This window comes from Leuciscus leuciscus (genome assembly GCF_965113295.1).
Source record: "Leuciscus leuciscus genome assembly, chromosome: 14".
Classification (NCBI taxonomy): domain Eukaryota; kingdom Metazoa; phylum Chordata; class Actinopteri; order Cypriniformes; family Leuciscidae; genus Leuciscus; species Leuciscus leuciscus.
In genome coordinates this window covers 17,688,585-17,704,755 of record NC_138738.1, presented here as the reverse complement: position 1 = coordinate 17,704,755, position 16,171 = coordinate 17,688,585, and the positions used below count along the sequence as shown (strand labels likewise).

Sequence of the window (16,171 nt, the reverse complement as noted above, 5' to 3'; positions counted from 1 at the left end):
CTGCAAAAAAAAAAAAAAAAAAAAGGGTGTTTCTACAACTATGGGCAATTTTGGCTCTGTGGACATTCAGAGAATTTTTTTTTACACGTTCTCACTAGTTAGTCAGTCTACTAACGATATATAACATGGACAAATGTGCATCAAAGGAGAATTCTGTCATTTTTAAGTTCATATGAACATTTTCACTACAATGTCTTCTCAAATTATACAGTGCTTCATAACCTTTGTCTCGCTAAGGCTAACTTGATATCTTAAATTTTAGTATTCTAAATACACAAAATTAAATAATATTTTCACATAATTAGACAAAAATCATGCACAATCAAGTAATTTTTACATTCTGTTTTTTTTTTTTTTTTTTTTTAAACAAAATTTTCTTCTACTAAACATAAAACAGAAAGTCATGGAAAAATGCTGACTGAAGAACAGCCATAATTTCAGTAAAAATGTATACAAATATCTAAATATTTTCACATCAATTTTCACTCTTTGTTTAGATTATAATTTTGTTTTGTTTAATTAAACAATTAATACCAAGTATTAGCATGAAACTTTAGATGGTGCAGACTGATAGGTCCTTTACTCATTTGTTAGCAATCGCATCGTTATCTACACAGCGCGGCTGATTGGTTGCTGTTGCATCAGCGGCCAATGAGCTGCAGCTGAACATTCAAATACAGGTGGCGTTTGCTGTAGCAGTCTGCAGCATGCTTTAAGAAACCCTCCACCTTCCCCAGCTCCACCTGTATAGGTCTGCTACGGGGGTTATTTCACGTATGTTACATGTGCAGCAGCAACAGCATGTCTTACATGCTCACAGCAGTGTCTGTGAATGTATTGGCAGTAGCAAGTCTCTGTACTTACTCTGCAGCAGCGAAGTAGATCTAATCAGCTAAGACCAAACCATTAATATTGCCATATCTAATACCATGTCAATCTCTATTACCATGCTAATCTTTCCGAGAGTTGTCATGACAGAAATAATAATGCAGTTTCATATTTTAAAGATTAAAAAACATGAGTCTGGGCCAAGGGTATGATCAAATCTACACATAAAGGCATCTGAAATGTAGCACAAATAAATTACAAAGGCATAGTTTCCACAAAAGTTTTAATATGACCCTCATATCAAACAAACGGAAAAAAACAAAAACAAACCTGGGACACAGAAGTACCAGTAGTTGAAGAAACATCCATAAATCAAGGAATAAATGTTTCCTCATTATGATGCATTTATTCAGGCATAAACACAGGATCAAAGTATTTATACAAAAAGTTGGGGAAGATGTTTTACATCATTTCCAGGACAAGCCCAACGCTCTGTCACAAACCTGTGAGCGCCCATATTAATGAAGCTGATGCCAAGGTTGTAACGTGAGCGGATGAATCCGGGCTGGAGCTCCAGGGCTTTGTTGTAGGCCTCCACAGCCTCCTCGCTGCGATCTCCATTAGCCAGCGTCGCCCCCAGCCGATTCCACAGCAGGTAGTCCTGTACACACCAACAGCAAAAAAAATTATATATAATCCCCTCTGGCTCAGTGTCATGGATCAAAATAATTATCACTCTCAAAGATTATGCAGTTACATTCAACCATGTTTAATACCATTAAGTGATGATCTGCTCTCTTTCTTTTAGGGATAAAAACATGAATTTGACCTTTAAGTACGTTGACACGGTCTAAAACAGTGGTACAAAGAAGTCACAAGGAGCCTGGTATCAGAGTTTCACTTTCACATTGCCATTATCTTTCATGGTATTCACGCTCTGAGCCCCCCCAGCAGGCAAGCAGACATTACCAAGTCAAGCAGATGGGGAGGATTTTCGATTGAGTGTAAATGCAGTCTACACAGGGGGACAGAATTTGGCTTAGCAAGCATCAGTCGTCGACAAGGTGACCCACAGGGTTCTGGAGTCAGCGCTCATGAATGGTAAAGCTCCCCTCAAGTTTCAAATGAACTGTTTCAAAGATTTCGGAGGCCCTTCGTAAGCCCCAGTGACTTTCTTCTTATCTCCTTTGCCCTCTGCCTTTAGGGTTTCTGTATGATTTAGCACCAGTTTGTTAGTAGAGTACACTGAGCAAGGCTTTACCTCTGGCCGCACTGACAGCGCGGCGTTGAAGGCTTCCACCGCTTTGTTGAACTCGGAGCTGAGGTTATACAGCACTCCCAACCCTGTCTGCAGGTCTGGGTCAATAGTGTCCGAGTTCTGCTGGGCAGCGTCCAGGTACAGATCCTTCACCTCTAGCAGCAGGGGGCTGGAGCGGCAGAAGAGAGAGAGACAGATGAGAGACTCAGAGGCACTGCCCTTCAGGGACGTCCCTTCCAGCAACATCATCAAAATGTGTCATTTAATAGCTAAGAAAAGGGAAAGGGGCTCTCTAGAGAGACATTTAAGATGTTGGTTCCAAGAACTTTCCATTAAGGGTTTGGAGCACTACATATTGGGGAAAGTTGTAACCCTGTCAGTTTAATCACATAAAAATTAGGCACAGGAAATTGACCAGTGGTGACAGTAGAGGTTTTAGGATTTGTAGGACATTGAAAATGTGAAAAATTATTGCATGTATCTGATCAGTTCTCTTCCAGCTTGTTTGATGTTAGAGATAATTTTTTTTATTTAATGTTAAGTTAAAAGGGGAAGGGGTTGAAATAAAAACAAGAAAAAATATTAATAATAATAAGAACAATAATTAAAAAGAAAAAGATATGTATATATACATAATATTTATATAATAATATAATATATAGATATAATGCATAAAAATGGGGTTGTATGAAAGCAAATTATTAAATAATAATAATAATAATTATATGAGAAAAAATTATATAACAATTACGATGGTTGTTTATTGTAATAACAACAACAACAATAGTAATAACACTAATAATCACCATCTCACACACACACACACACACACACACACACACACACACACACACACACACACACACACACACACACACACACACACACACACACACACACACACACACACACACACACACACACATATGATGGTGATTATTAGTGTTATTACTATTGTTGTTGTTGTTGTTATTACAATAGTACCGGTCAAAAGTTGGGAAACATGACTATTTTTTATGTTTTTGAAAAAAGTATCTTATGCTCATCAAGCCTGCATTTATTTTATCAAAATTTTACATAATGTTTTTATTTATTTATTTGAATATACTTTAAAATATTATTCATTTCTGTGATGCAAAGCTGAATTTTCATCAGCCATCTGTCACGTGATCCTTCAGAAATTATTTTAGTAATTCAGACCATTATTTTAAATTGTAATAATATTTCACAATGTTACTGTATTTTCTGTATTATTGATCAAATAAATGTAGGCTTGATGAGCATCCGAGATTTCTTTCAAAAACATACAAAATATGACCTCATTCATCAACTAAAATGACCTGTTAGTTAGAAGTAACTGCAAACATGCCTAACACTTAAAAGTTAGTTCTGAAAGGCCTAGCATTATTAGTTTAAAACCACTTATCTGTTAATATTTTGTTTCTACAGTTATTAAATTCATACATTAAGTGGAAGTTAAGTATCCAAACCAATATTGGGGCTGCTGTATATTCCTGCATTCATTTGAAACCATACCAGCCATTTGAAGAGGAGTAGGAGAGTTTCCGTGAGCCAGGTGAGCCCTGCAGGTGCGTGCGGCTCTTCAGAAGATGCTTGTATTTGGGGTTGTGCCTTATCCAGCCCAGTAGCGCCTCACACGCGTCCTGCCTCATGCCCGTGTTGGTCAGGCTCACTGCCAGGGCCATGAGGGCCTGAAGGTTGTTGGGGTGGAGCTCCAGACACCTGCACACAGATACAACAGGGAAGCATCTAAAGAACCGCTGCTTTTGATGGACACTAATTAGCTGTCTGCCATCATAATAAGAGCCAGCTGCTTCCTGATTAGTGCTGGTTTTAATTCATGGGTGGATGCTTGTGTCATCTCATGTGTCTGCATGGAGACTGTAAATACATTTCATAAAACTCAAATAAATCATTTGCTCAGTTTATGACGGAAGTCGCGTTCCCTGTTTTACAAGTGTAAGATGGTGAGAATGACATCTGGATATTGTTTATTTCTGCACATTATCTACACGGGTGTATCAAAGAATAAATATGGAAATGCAACGATGGCAAATAAAAGCATTTTACTAGGTTGTCTTTATGAGAGTCAGTAAAAACATTTTCTCTTGTTGTCCATTGAAACGAAAGCAGTGCACATTGCTAATGATTTACCTGCTAAATCCATCAGAAATATAAATTCTAATCTAATCTGATCTGGTCTAATCAGATTATTAGGTAATAGTATACTCAACCACCCACCCCCACTCCCTCCAGCCAAAATAAGATGTCTGCTGTGTCCCGATTCACATACTTACACTAAAAATATGTACTTCAGTATTTCTTATGAGTACTACGAAGTAACTTATTGTGTAAATAGGACTCCAGTACAATACAATTCCAGTCAATTCCAACAAGGGCAGCTACAGTTCCCATAGGGTCATTCCAAACAAAAGTGAGCAACTGAATCCTTTCACGAATGACCGTTCCATAAGTCCGTTAACATTTACACCTGACGATCACTTCAAGGAAGTCGTTTTACAGTTTAGAGCGGCAAATCCTTGCGATTTATTGAAACTGAGGTTATTTTATTTGAGCGGTTACTTGGGATTTAAACACATTATTAACTCAACTGGAAATATATTTCTAAATACTTTTATTCAGCAAGGACACATTAAATTGATCAAAAGTGACAATAAAGACACATTATTAAAAAAAAAACCCACTTAAAAAAAAATTATGTTTCTATTCATCAAAAAAAAAAAAAAAAAAAAATCATGACAAAAATCAGTTTCCGCAAAAATATTAAGCAGCACAACTGTTTTCAACGGTGATAAGAAATGTTTCTTGAGCACCAAATCAGCATATTAGAATGATTTATAAAGGATCATGTGACACTGAAGAATGCAGAAAATTTGCCATCACAAGAATAAATTACATTTTAAAATATATTAAGTAGAAGTTATTTAAAAAATTTATAATATTTCACAATTACTGTACCAACCACAGATGACACCCCCTTTTAAAATGACATATTAAATAATGTTTGATAATATCAGAGACATTATAAAATCACTCCATTCAAAATTGATGTGGATACATGGTACCAAAACACAGCTTTGAGTGTCACCAATGATTAACACATAGATTGGAGGTTTCATCCCGGTCGCTCAGAGGAACATTGTATGAGATTATGACTGGCTGTTCTATCCAAAATGAATGTAATCTCCCGAAGGCCTCTGTGCTTATGAAATGCAATTTTAATTGGATCACCGGGTTAATACAGTAGCCCTTTATCTCGAGCAGAAGAGGGCACAGCAGAGAGCTTGGTCTCATTTGGTGTCACAGATAACCACATGGAGGTGTTCAATTCAAGGCCTGTTTGACGTTCTTCTGGTTGAACTTCCTCTCTGCATTAAACACTCAAGCAAACATGCAGAAGGGGCTTGTTTTCGTTACTTATACTGTTTCTATTCTGAATGAGGATTCACTTTTAGATTTACCTTAATCTTGACTTGACATTGATGGTGATGAGAATTTTAGGTTTATCTCAGTACATACCTCACAATCATCTAGCATACTTACTAATATAAACCAATTGGTTTTACCCCCCCCCCCCCCCCATAAACGCTAAGTCAGTGTAAGCGTGATGACTCAAACTTCATGTGCCAAACGGCTATATGTAAAACATAATTTGCATATAATTCATGCAGGGATACTTCCTTACCTCTGGAGGGAGACAATTGCTGCCTGCTCATTCTCATTCTCTGCTTGTGTGGTTCCCAGCACCAGCCAAGCCTGAAAAGAAAATAGGTGCTGAACAATAAGCATTGGGGTTATCACCTTGACTCCGGTGAGGAGCTTCTATTGTGCAGGACCTACAGTGCTAACCTGGGGGATACGATTCATTCTCAAAGGCCTGCGACTCACACATACAACACAATGTTAGCAAGGAACTGAATGGATTTGTGTTGCCATTACTTGGAGATAATGAAACACTGGATGTACTAAATACTGCTAGGCAAATATCCTATTTATTATGTGACTGACTGAATATTTATGCTATGATTCCTAATGATTAATTCGTAAGGCTATGAATGAGACTAATTATTAGAAGCCAAGCTTATTAACTTTGTGTTGGAGGAAACTGCATTCCTCGTGACAAGCCTTAGCCTACAGTTTGTGAATACAATGAAAAATGTATTAATGAGCGTTATAAATAGAATATCTTAACATGGTTGGCTGAGTCTGTGCACTTAACTTGCTACAGTACAATGAGTATAGAGTTCTTGATTTTTCACAAGCAAACTCTCCCCGAAATGCTAATATTATCAGGTGAAATTCCTCTTTTTTTGGAGACAATCATTTAGAGGTGGGGTAATTCCAGGAGAAGAGGGATAATCCTTTCTGGGATGTAACTGAACTATTACATCATTAAATTGTCTGAAAAAGGGGACTCTACTCAGTCACAGGAGTGTTAATGGTTTGCCATCAGTCACTGTCAAGTATGATGTCTAATACAGAGCTCTTATTGAAAATTAGTGAGAACATGGAACCCCCTGCATTGGCTAATCATGCCATGATCTGTACAAATGTTCAGTGTGGGCAAGAACAAAACTACCACTTATCACTGTATGTAGGAAAGGTATGACGGTAGTCTGATTGGCAGAACATGTGGCTTGCTGTTTTCATGCTGTGCAGACGTTGATTTGATGAAAGTACCAGGCTTACTCTTGTTTTTTAAAACCACTCCCTCACCTCTGAATCCTGAGGGTCCTGCAACACAGCTGCTTCCAGGAGAAGTACGGCGTTAGGCAGTTCTCCCTCTCTCGACTTGCGTAATCCTTCCTCAAATGCATTTGGCCAGTCTTTGAAAGGGTTATCTGTGTGGAAGTAGTATCCCTGAGGAAGAAATAATGGAAATAATTAAGTAGTGGACCATTTATGAAGGTTTTACATACTGGAAAATCTAAATAAATAGAAATGTATGAAGGTTTTACATACTGAATGAATAAATAAATAAATAAATAACTGTTTCTCCTTTACCTTTTCGTAAGGAGAAACATTGGAGGGAATCTGCTGTTGGTCATTCTCTGTTAGCCAGTTCCTGCGAGCGAGTTCTTCCCACTCTGCCTGCATCTTATCCCAAAACTCAGTGTCTGACTGAAAGAGATTTAAGAAAGGAGTCAGAAAGAATAGCTGTACTGTAAAAATCATATTCTTGGAAAAATAAGAAAGACATGTTGACACAATGTACAGTATCAAAACGGTTGTTCTAAAATATGAAGATAGGTTTTATATAATTCTCTATTTTTTCATTTAACTAATGATATTACATTCAGCGACTCTTAAGTGTATTACAAAAATCAATATTAGCTGAGCTGCAGTGTGTATAGTAAATCGAATGAGCAGGAACGTCACAAAACTCCTTCCACATTCACTTTTCAGCAAAAGCCAAATGGACAGTAATTCTTTAATATATATATATATATATTCTAGCAATTGGATTGATCCATATATGTGGTGTCATAAACATCTCAGAAAAGCTTTAGGCTATAAAACCTTTGGTGATATTACAGTGATGCAGTTCCTGTAGCTCATCAGGTAGAACATGGCGCTAGTAACATCACGGTCGTGGGTTTGATTCCCAGGAAACTAACATACTGGTCAAATACTCCAAAAACTTAAGAGATGCTGAAATTCCAATTTGTTCTCAAAATGTATTAATTTACAGAAATGTAAGCCAACTAGAAATGTTATATGCAACCAGCCACACACACACACACACACACACACACACACACAGTTTATGCTAGTTTCAGTTTTGTTGTTGTTGTTTTCTCTCACAGCGTCCAAAAGAGCAATTCATGGCGAAAACTTCTTCCGAAATATCAAGCTCTGGATAAATCTTAGTATTTAGTCTGGTCTCCGCAGGTGTGCCGCACTTATGAACGTCTCAAATCTGTATCAACATGCCTCTGAACTCTCTGTGCTCAGCAATCTGAATAATGAATCACTGTGCTGAATACTGATCGCAAGAGGAGACTTACACAGCCACGCAAGCAATCATTCAGCTCTCAGCCATCTAGGACATTTGGAAATCTCATCTAAAGGCTTTGATTAATCAAAAAAAAAAAAAAAAAAAAACTTTCGGATAGCATTAGCCAGCACAACTGAGTGCACTGAAACAAATGGACAAAATGGTAGAACACTATTTGTGAAAGTGAATCTTGTTAGTCAAAACCTCACACATCACTGTCATGTGTAATAAAATCAGAAACGACAGGAGTATTTGTTGAAGTCAGCTACCAATCGATACAGGTCACGAGTCCCAGTATCCCTTCATTAGGGCTCATGTTCAGTTGAAAAGCACTGCTGTAGCTTTTCAAAAGCCCTCATGGCATGATTCCCTCAGAGATTGTATTTATGATGATGGTTTTCAAAGAATGTTGTGCAATTGAAAGTTGATGAGATGTTATTTTGTTCAATGACACATCTTTTGTTGAGGAGATAAATGGCCCTCCGTGTTTTATGATGGGCAACAGCTTCGTTAAGTGGCCAATTACGGTAATTGGATGACCCACCCCCCCCTTATCACCCCAATAACTAAGCACAGAGAGAATCCAACTAGTCAAAGGTCAATGTTGAAGACTCATTATCTCTCATCCAGAAAAAGACTGCCCGACTGAACTTTTTAATAGCCAGAACATTTGTGTTAAGTACATCCTTCACAGCACACATCTTCACAGAACACATCAGAGAGATTTTCTAGAATCCACTGTTTTTCCGCTGTTGTTCCATGTATCGAAATTATAGATCCTCTTTTCAAAAACTTTAGCAACACTAAATTTGTTAAAAAAAAGTTTTTCATAAATTCTGTCTTTATTTCCTCACCCTCAAGTCTTTCCAGCTTATTTCTTCTGTGAAAGTGAATTTTTGAAAAATACCCAGGCCACTTTTTTGACAATAAGGCAACATCACAAAATAAGTGTTGTTACTGTTGTCTAAAAGTCTTAAAAATCTTTTGTTGGTAATTAAAATACTAAAGTACTAAATTAATAAAACTGAAATAAAAATAAATTAAAGCTTATATAGAAAAATAAAAAAGTAATAATAAAATGAAAACAGAAAATATAAAAAATAAAAACTATTAAATAATCAAAATATTAAATAATACTATAATAGCATATAATAAATAATACTAAAAACATTGTACAAAAGTAGACCATTCAATATTTTTCAAGTCTGCTAATCCAAATGATAGGTTTGTGTAAGAAAATGTCATTCTTCACTGAAAATCAAGATGAATTTGGTCTGATTTATGAATTGTTCCTTTGAATCAATGAATTGGTTAATCTGGTTCACAAACTTCACCAATCCTGAAAGCATCTTTGAAAGCTCCAGTCACCAAAATGTTATGGTCCACGCAGAGATGGGTGAGCTATTACTTTACCAACTTTGGTCACCTATTTTGTGCAACGCACCTGGACAATTTCTAAAAATATGTCTGATTGAAATATATGTCAGAAACACTGAAAAAGATCCATGAAGAATAATGAGAGCTATGTTATGACCTCCCCTGAAGCAGTAACTGTGTAAGGAGCAGAGAAAAAGCATTCCTGAACGTGACATTGTCTGTCTTTCAAGACTGGCATCTTTCTTTCAGAGTTATTTTACCTCAAACTGCATTGTTCGTCCCTTGAGAGATTGTGATACAGCTCTATAAGTGCAAAAAAAGTCTGAAATGTTGTCAGGAGCTCAGCAGGCCATGGCAGAGGCCTTAACTGATGGCCCCAAAGGGGGTCAGTGCTCCTCCTCATTTTCAAACAAGAGACACATGATCAAGGCCATGCTGTTCCACTGGGGTGAGAAAGTCTTTTCTAATTGGTTCTTGTTTCTGAAATAGAATGCCCTTTGTTTCACAAGTTTGAGACCTTTATTTCTATTTGGACGGTACACAAAAGCTTAGTATTTAAACACTATTGGCACATGCTTTACCCTGGAAATAGTGGAAAGCTTTAGTATTTCTGTTAGTTTCCAATAAAAATGACCTAAGCATCCTTAAAATAAGATACATTTACATTAGAAGCAAAACTGTATAAGATTCAGAAAATATTTCTTGAATTTAGTTTATTCTTTTTACTTAGGTAAAGTTGTTTTTCCCCCTGTCTATTTTACATTTACGCATTTGGCAGACGCTTTTATTCAAAGCGACTTACATTGCGTTATCCTATACATTTATACATAGGTATGTGCAATCCCCTGGGATCGAACCCACAACCTTGCGTTATTAACGCAATGCTCTTACCACTGAGCTACAGGAAAGCTTTTAACCCTTTTAACCCTTAAACGCATACCTCAGGTCTTTAGTGACCCAGGACGTCATTCACTACCTTCTTTCTCATTCATTTTTCAAATTTAGACATGAACCTTCTTCATAACAAGAAAAAAAAAAAAAAAAAAAAAAAAAAAAAAAAAATGATAAAAAAAAAATAAAAATAAAAAATATATATATATATATATATATATATATAAAAGAATGCCCATTAATTTTTTGTAAATATTGGATAGGGTCGCTAGCGACCCGAGGTGTTTAACAGTGCAAGTATGTATTTTTTCTGCACAGCAATTCACCTTTATTCCACTACGTGGTAATGTCTGATACATAATGATGAAGTGACGTTTCACTCGTACAAAAGAAAACAAAAGAATAGGAAGTATCATCAGCAAAACTTGAAATGGCTCAGTAATTTACAGCAGAAAAATATAACTGTCACTGCCACTTGATGGTGGATCTGGTGAAGAAGCTGTTGAAAATTATATTTTTGAGAATATGTTTGAGATGGCGAATATGAGCCAGATGCTGTATGTACTGTAACTGGGAAATGAGCTCTGGCAAGGACAGTGATGATGGTATAAAACATCTGCTCAAACGGAACCCTTCCAAGCTCCAAAAGGTTACAAAATATGCTTTATTTTATTCTTCTAATTGTTATTCTAATATCAGGAGAGTTTTATATTTTTGCGACATGTTATGGATCCGGGTCGCTAAAGACCCGAATATGTAATAATGATTGGCGAAACATTCATACATTTAAGGGTTAAGGATAAAACTAGCTTGTAAAGAGTGAATGCTCATCAAATACAATTGTTAGATTATAAAATAACAACCTTACAAATAGTATATATAAGAGGGATGTGGCCAGGTTTGACTTGCTGTCTAGAATAGGAGAAAGTTGGGGTGGTGGATGCAAAGAATTATTTGAACTCTCTCAAAGACTAACTCTTTAATAGAGGAGCAAGTGAATATATTAATCTCATAATTACAAACTAAAAGAGACCAAGGGTCAGTTCATGATTGGAATGATAAAACCCCCTAAGACAGACGTGACAAACAATTAAAAAGCTTGAGTGTGACACTCATACAAATTCCGATGAGGCTTCTACTAAACTTCTGAACAATAACTTCAGTTTTGAACATCAACAAAACCATCTAAAAAACCATTAAAATGTTGTATTAATCCATATTGCACTTACTTTATACATATTAATATTACATTAATACTTGCGATTTAATGTCCATCATAATTCCTTAACTAAATAAAAAAATTGATCATGTACTCTACTGTTCCTTCATAGCTGTATTTTCCCCCCAAAATCAGGAACTTTCTGTCTGAGAGTTTGGTTTGTTGGGCATATAAAAAAAGAATTGACAAGCTGTCAAGTCCTGCTGTTAAAACCGATCCCTGTCATTTTGCATCATTTGAAACGTCCTACATGTTCGAAGATGGAAAGGATCAGAAGATGGATTTTGAGTTACTGGATGTGTGCTATTGTAAATCTAAATCCTATGTTCAATCATCTTTGTGAAATAAATGCTATTACTGTTTTGAAGTGACAAGTAATGACCCAAAAGGTTCCTTGCCAGCACATGGTATTTATACATCATTATAGTCACAATTTATGCTGTAATTCACAGCATAAATCCGTACATTTAACACACCTTTGTGTTATATTTGGCCCTGACCAGCACAGAGTCAGCCAACATCCTGCATTAACCTCCCCTGTCTGCCTGCATGTTTCTAAAAAGAGCAGCATAATTTCAGTTGTATTCTGTTTCCTGCAACCCAACATCCTCCCCTAAGACTGCGGGGCGTAAAAATGTATTTTCCATCTATCTTGCATCTTTATTCAATGCTCAGTAAGCAGCTCAGCCCGGCGTTTCTCCATTTTTATTCATTTTGGGCTCCAAGCTATTTCTTCATTCAGGACATCAACAAATGAAAATTATTGGAAACTGGCCTCACTGTCCCAGAAAGTAGCTTTCTGGATAATTCAGGTCTCCATTCATCTAATAATCATATTAAATATATGCAGTTACTTATAGGGGGGCTGGAGGCATAAGGGCAGCTCTCAGCGTGCAGGCCAGAGTTCCCGTAATGATCGAAACTCAAGGATGGTGCTATCGATCAACCCTCCATTTGTTCCCATCGCAGCCTTAGAATCACTACTTACTGTACTCTAAGTCCCGCCCCCCTCCAACTCAATTCCAAACCGAACATCATCTCAGACCTATAGCTGTAATAGCCGTTGTCTTAAGGGCTACGAATAGGCAAAAATAACCAGTATTTCTGTGCACAGTATAAATTCTGCATTGAGTGGTTCCTCATACTTTAAGTACTGCTCTCACTTTTAGATGTGCACTTCCTCTTCCATTATTCATCTGTTCTTACAGATCCCCCATGCTTTTGCCCTTAGCACTCTACCTCTCCAACACATGTAATACAATAGCAAGTGTTATTCTGGCAAGTGCAACAGCAGACACTCATCAGAACAACATAAACTTTTAAACAGTGAGAACTCTTAACACAGTATTAAGTAGATTTATCACATTGTGATGTAATACATGATTTTTATTTGCAAGTTTTGGTAACTATTTTGTGTAATCAACACTGAAAATCAATCATTTAAAATTAAAATGAATAAAATAAGATAAGATACACATTTTAAAGACTCTCTTACCCAAGCACAACTGAAAATACTGATATAAATTTAGCTGTTGTATCAAAAAATTGCTTTCTGCTTGAATAAGAGATATCGTGTCTAGATGTTTTTTTTTCCCCTGAGTGATAGACCTTAGAATCATTTCTTCCAATGCATCAGCGGTTGTGATCACTGAAGCAGAGGAACTGATGTTTGATAGCAGGGTCTCCAGCTGAATTAGCCCATATCTAGTTTCTGAAAGCACAATACCTTCTCCTCTGCCACCTGATGCTGCATGCCTGGCCTATTTTCTCCTCTCAATGAGTAATGGAAAGTTGTTATATGGTTCAACTTATTCCATGAGCAACAGTGATGACATTATAATCAATCAATTATTGACTGAGGCTAATTAGCATCACATTGTACTCGTGACAGACAGCAGACGGTTTTTAACTCGTCCAAAGCCACAGAGGTGAGGCCTGATTAAAAAATTCATTTTAGCAGTAGAGAGCACACCTTCAAGTTACTTCATGTTGATATTTTCAATGTTCAAATATTTTCTTCCATCCCAATTTACAGTGACGTGTCACCCAAAAATTAAAATTCCATCATCATTTACACACCCTAATGTCATTCGAAAACTGTATGACTTTCTTCTGTATTCTTATTTCTTTCTTCTGTGGAACATATAAGATATTTTGAAGATTATTGGTAACCAAACAGTTTTGGTTGCTGTTGACTTCCACTGTACGGACCGAAAAAAAAGAAAAAAAAATCTCTAAATATCTTCTCTTATGTTCCACAGAAGAAAGTCATACTGGTTCGGAATGACATGAGGGTTAATAAATAATTACCTTCCCAAAGAGTGTACAAAAGTGTTGACCCTTTGAAAATTCATTTATTAAAACTTTATATTTACTGATTAGTGCTGGCTAATATTAGTGTAATATTCTCAGCTCCAGTTCACTGCTTTTAGTATACAGTAATTAAATCCACTCTGCAGAATTCTGTAGATTTCCCCCCAAAACCTGGATAGAAAAAGTGGAAAATGTCTGTAGATTTCATCTTTGTCTGTTGATAAGTTTATAAACATAGACTTTGGAACAATTTTACAGTAATGCAGCATTGGCTGTAAATACACTATAGTAAGCAAATACACTATAGTAGATACTGTACACTATAGTACCTTATAAGGCCCGGTTTCACAGACAGGGCTTAGATTAAGCCAGGATTAGTCCTTAGTCTAATTAGGACATTTATGTACCTTTTATAAGCGTGCCTTAAAAACATTACTTGTGTGCATTTTGAGACAAAATAATGGCACTGATATTTTTAAAGATATATCAGTGCAAGTTGCTTTCAGTTAAAACAGCTCAAACATGCATTTTAGTCTGGGACTAGCTTAAGCCTTGTCTGTGAAACCGGGGGTAAAAGTGTAAAAAAAGCAGATGCTATTTAAACCGAATGTAAATTTTGGTAGATACTATTTGCACCTAGTATCATGGCAACAAACAGTGCACATAGTGACAGATGCTATTCACAAAACGTGCAAATTAATGTAATATGCTATTTGTACAAAAGGTCAAATAATATCTGAATAAGGTCAAACTAGACTTTGAGCATGCAAAATTTGCAACATAATTCAACATAACTTAATTCAAATAATACATCCAAAATGTAAATATATGCAATCTACTCCACTACTGCAAAGCTGCAATACTCGAGATTTAAAGAGGTCACGCTGTGACTTATCAATATTCTATTGGTCTTACAGCAGGTAGTCAACCAAAATACCCATTACCGTCGCTGGAAAAATGCAGCGTTAAATATGCCTTCATATCTGTTACATACATCTGTACATCTTCATGTGATACAAAATCGCAGTGCAGAGTTCATCAAACTTGAACTTTGGAATGCAACTAAATTCACAAGAGCTTGTGTTTCCTGTCTAGCATGCATAATCTGCAAATCAAAGTCGATGGAAAAAAAGTGTAGTGTGACTGCCCGTTTAGTCACGTTAAGTTACATTTATTTAAATAGGGCTTTATACAATACAGATTTTCAAAGTAATAAATTGGAAAACAACAGTGTTAATGTTGCAAAATTCATTAAACATGAAACAAATTCAATTTCAGCCGTAAAGCAGCTCTACAGAAGACAATAGTATCAATATTTAGCTCAATTCAGTTCAGTGCGTCTTTGTCTGGACAAGAAAAGTTGCCTTTGTCAACAAAGTTGGCATTTTGCACTCCATGTAAATAGTAGTGGTTGACCGATAATCATATTTTTTTCAAATAAAGAGAAGGTAGTTAATTTTATATATACATATGTTGGTGTTCTCAGCGCTTTCAAAATAAAAGTCCATCAGAAAAACAGAAAATCAGTAGATTTTGATAATGATCATTTTGAAAATGCCTAATATCAGCCTATATTGTATACTGGCCATGGCGATATATTGATCAACTACTAGTATGGCGCTGGCCATTAATGCCCATGACCCATGAGACAATGATTGTGATGCTCATAGACATTTTTAACAGACGCTTTTGGCTTACCTCCACTGCTGCCTTAGCTCTCTCAAACTCTTCCTCCAGAGACTGGTTTCTTGACAGTGGTGTGGTACCCCACCTTTGGTCTTTGCTCACACGGCCCTGTCAAACACAGGAGTCAGAGAGAACGTGGTCAGCCATCTCTCAGTCACTCTGACATGAGAAAAGGCCCTGCCCTTGCCAAAACCCCTGATGCCAGAGGCAAGGAGAAATGCCAGCATTAGCAGCACAGGGTCTTCTTGTTTAATTTCTTTCTCTCTCTTTCTCACTCTCTTTTGAGGTCCTGCTTTCCACACCTAATGTTCTCACCCTCATAATGGCTCTGGACTGGCTTGTCATGCATAGCGCGTTGCCCTGCACATTTTTCTTAGTATGCAAATCTGAAAATAGCATGGCAGGAGACCTTTGCTCAGCATGTATTGTCAAATACGCACCATTTTCAGCACTGTACACCTGAAGACATGCTTCACATGCGGCAAAGCCATTCATTTTGACTACACTGCTGTGTGTGTGTGTGTGTGTGTGTGTGCATATCACAGAACAATTGAAATCA

The 16,171-nt window shown here is 36.7% G+C and overlaps 1 protein-coding gene across 4 annotated transcripts in view; it reads right to left on the bottom strand.

The window, feature by feature from the left end:
• The window catches only part of pex5la (peroxisomal biogenesis factor 5-like a), a 98,384-nt gene that overhangs the window by 2,858 nt on the left and 79,355 nt on the right, over positions 1-16,171 (bottom strand). For all 4 annotated transcript variants that reach the window (XM_082189525.1, XM_082189527.1, XM_082189526.1 and 1 more), the window contains 7 exons: positions 15,625-15,720; positions 7,133-7,249; positions 6,845-6,988; positions 5,814-5,884; positions 3,623-3,829; positions 2,090-2,255; positions 1,332-1,489 (listed from right to left, as the gene is read on the bottom strand). In XM_082189525.1, coding sequence (XP_082045651.1) covers positions 1,332-1,489; positions 2,090-2,255; positions 3,623-3,829; positions 5,814-5,884; positions 6,845-6,988; positions 7,133-7,249; positions 15,625-15,720 — 959 coding nt within the window. The remainder of the gene's footprint in view (positions 1-1,331; positions 1,490-2,089; positions 2,256-3,622; positions 3,830-5,813; positions 5,885-6,844; positions 6,989-7,132; positions 7,250-15,624; positions 15,721-16,171) is intronic.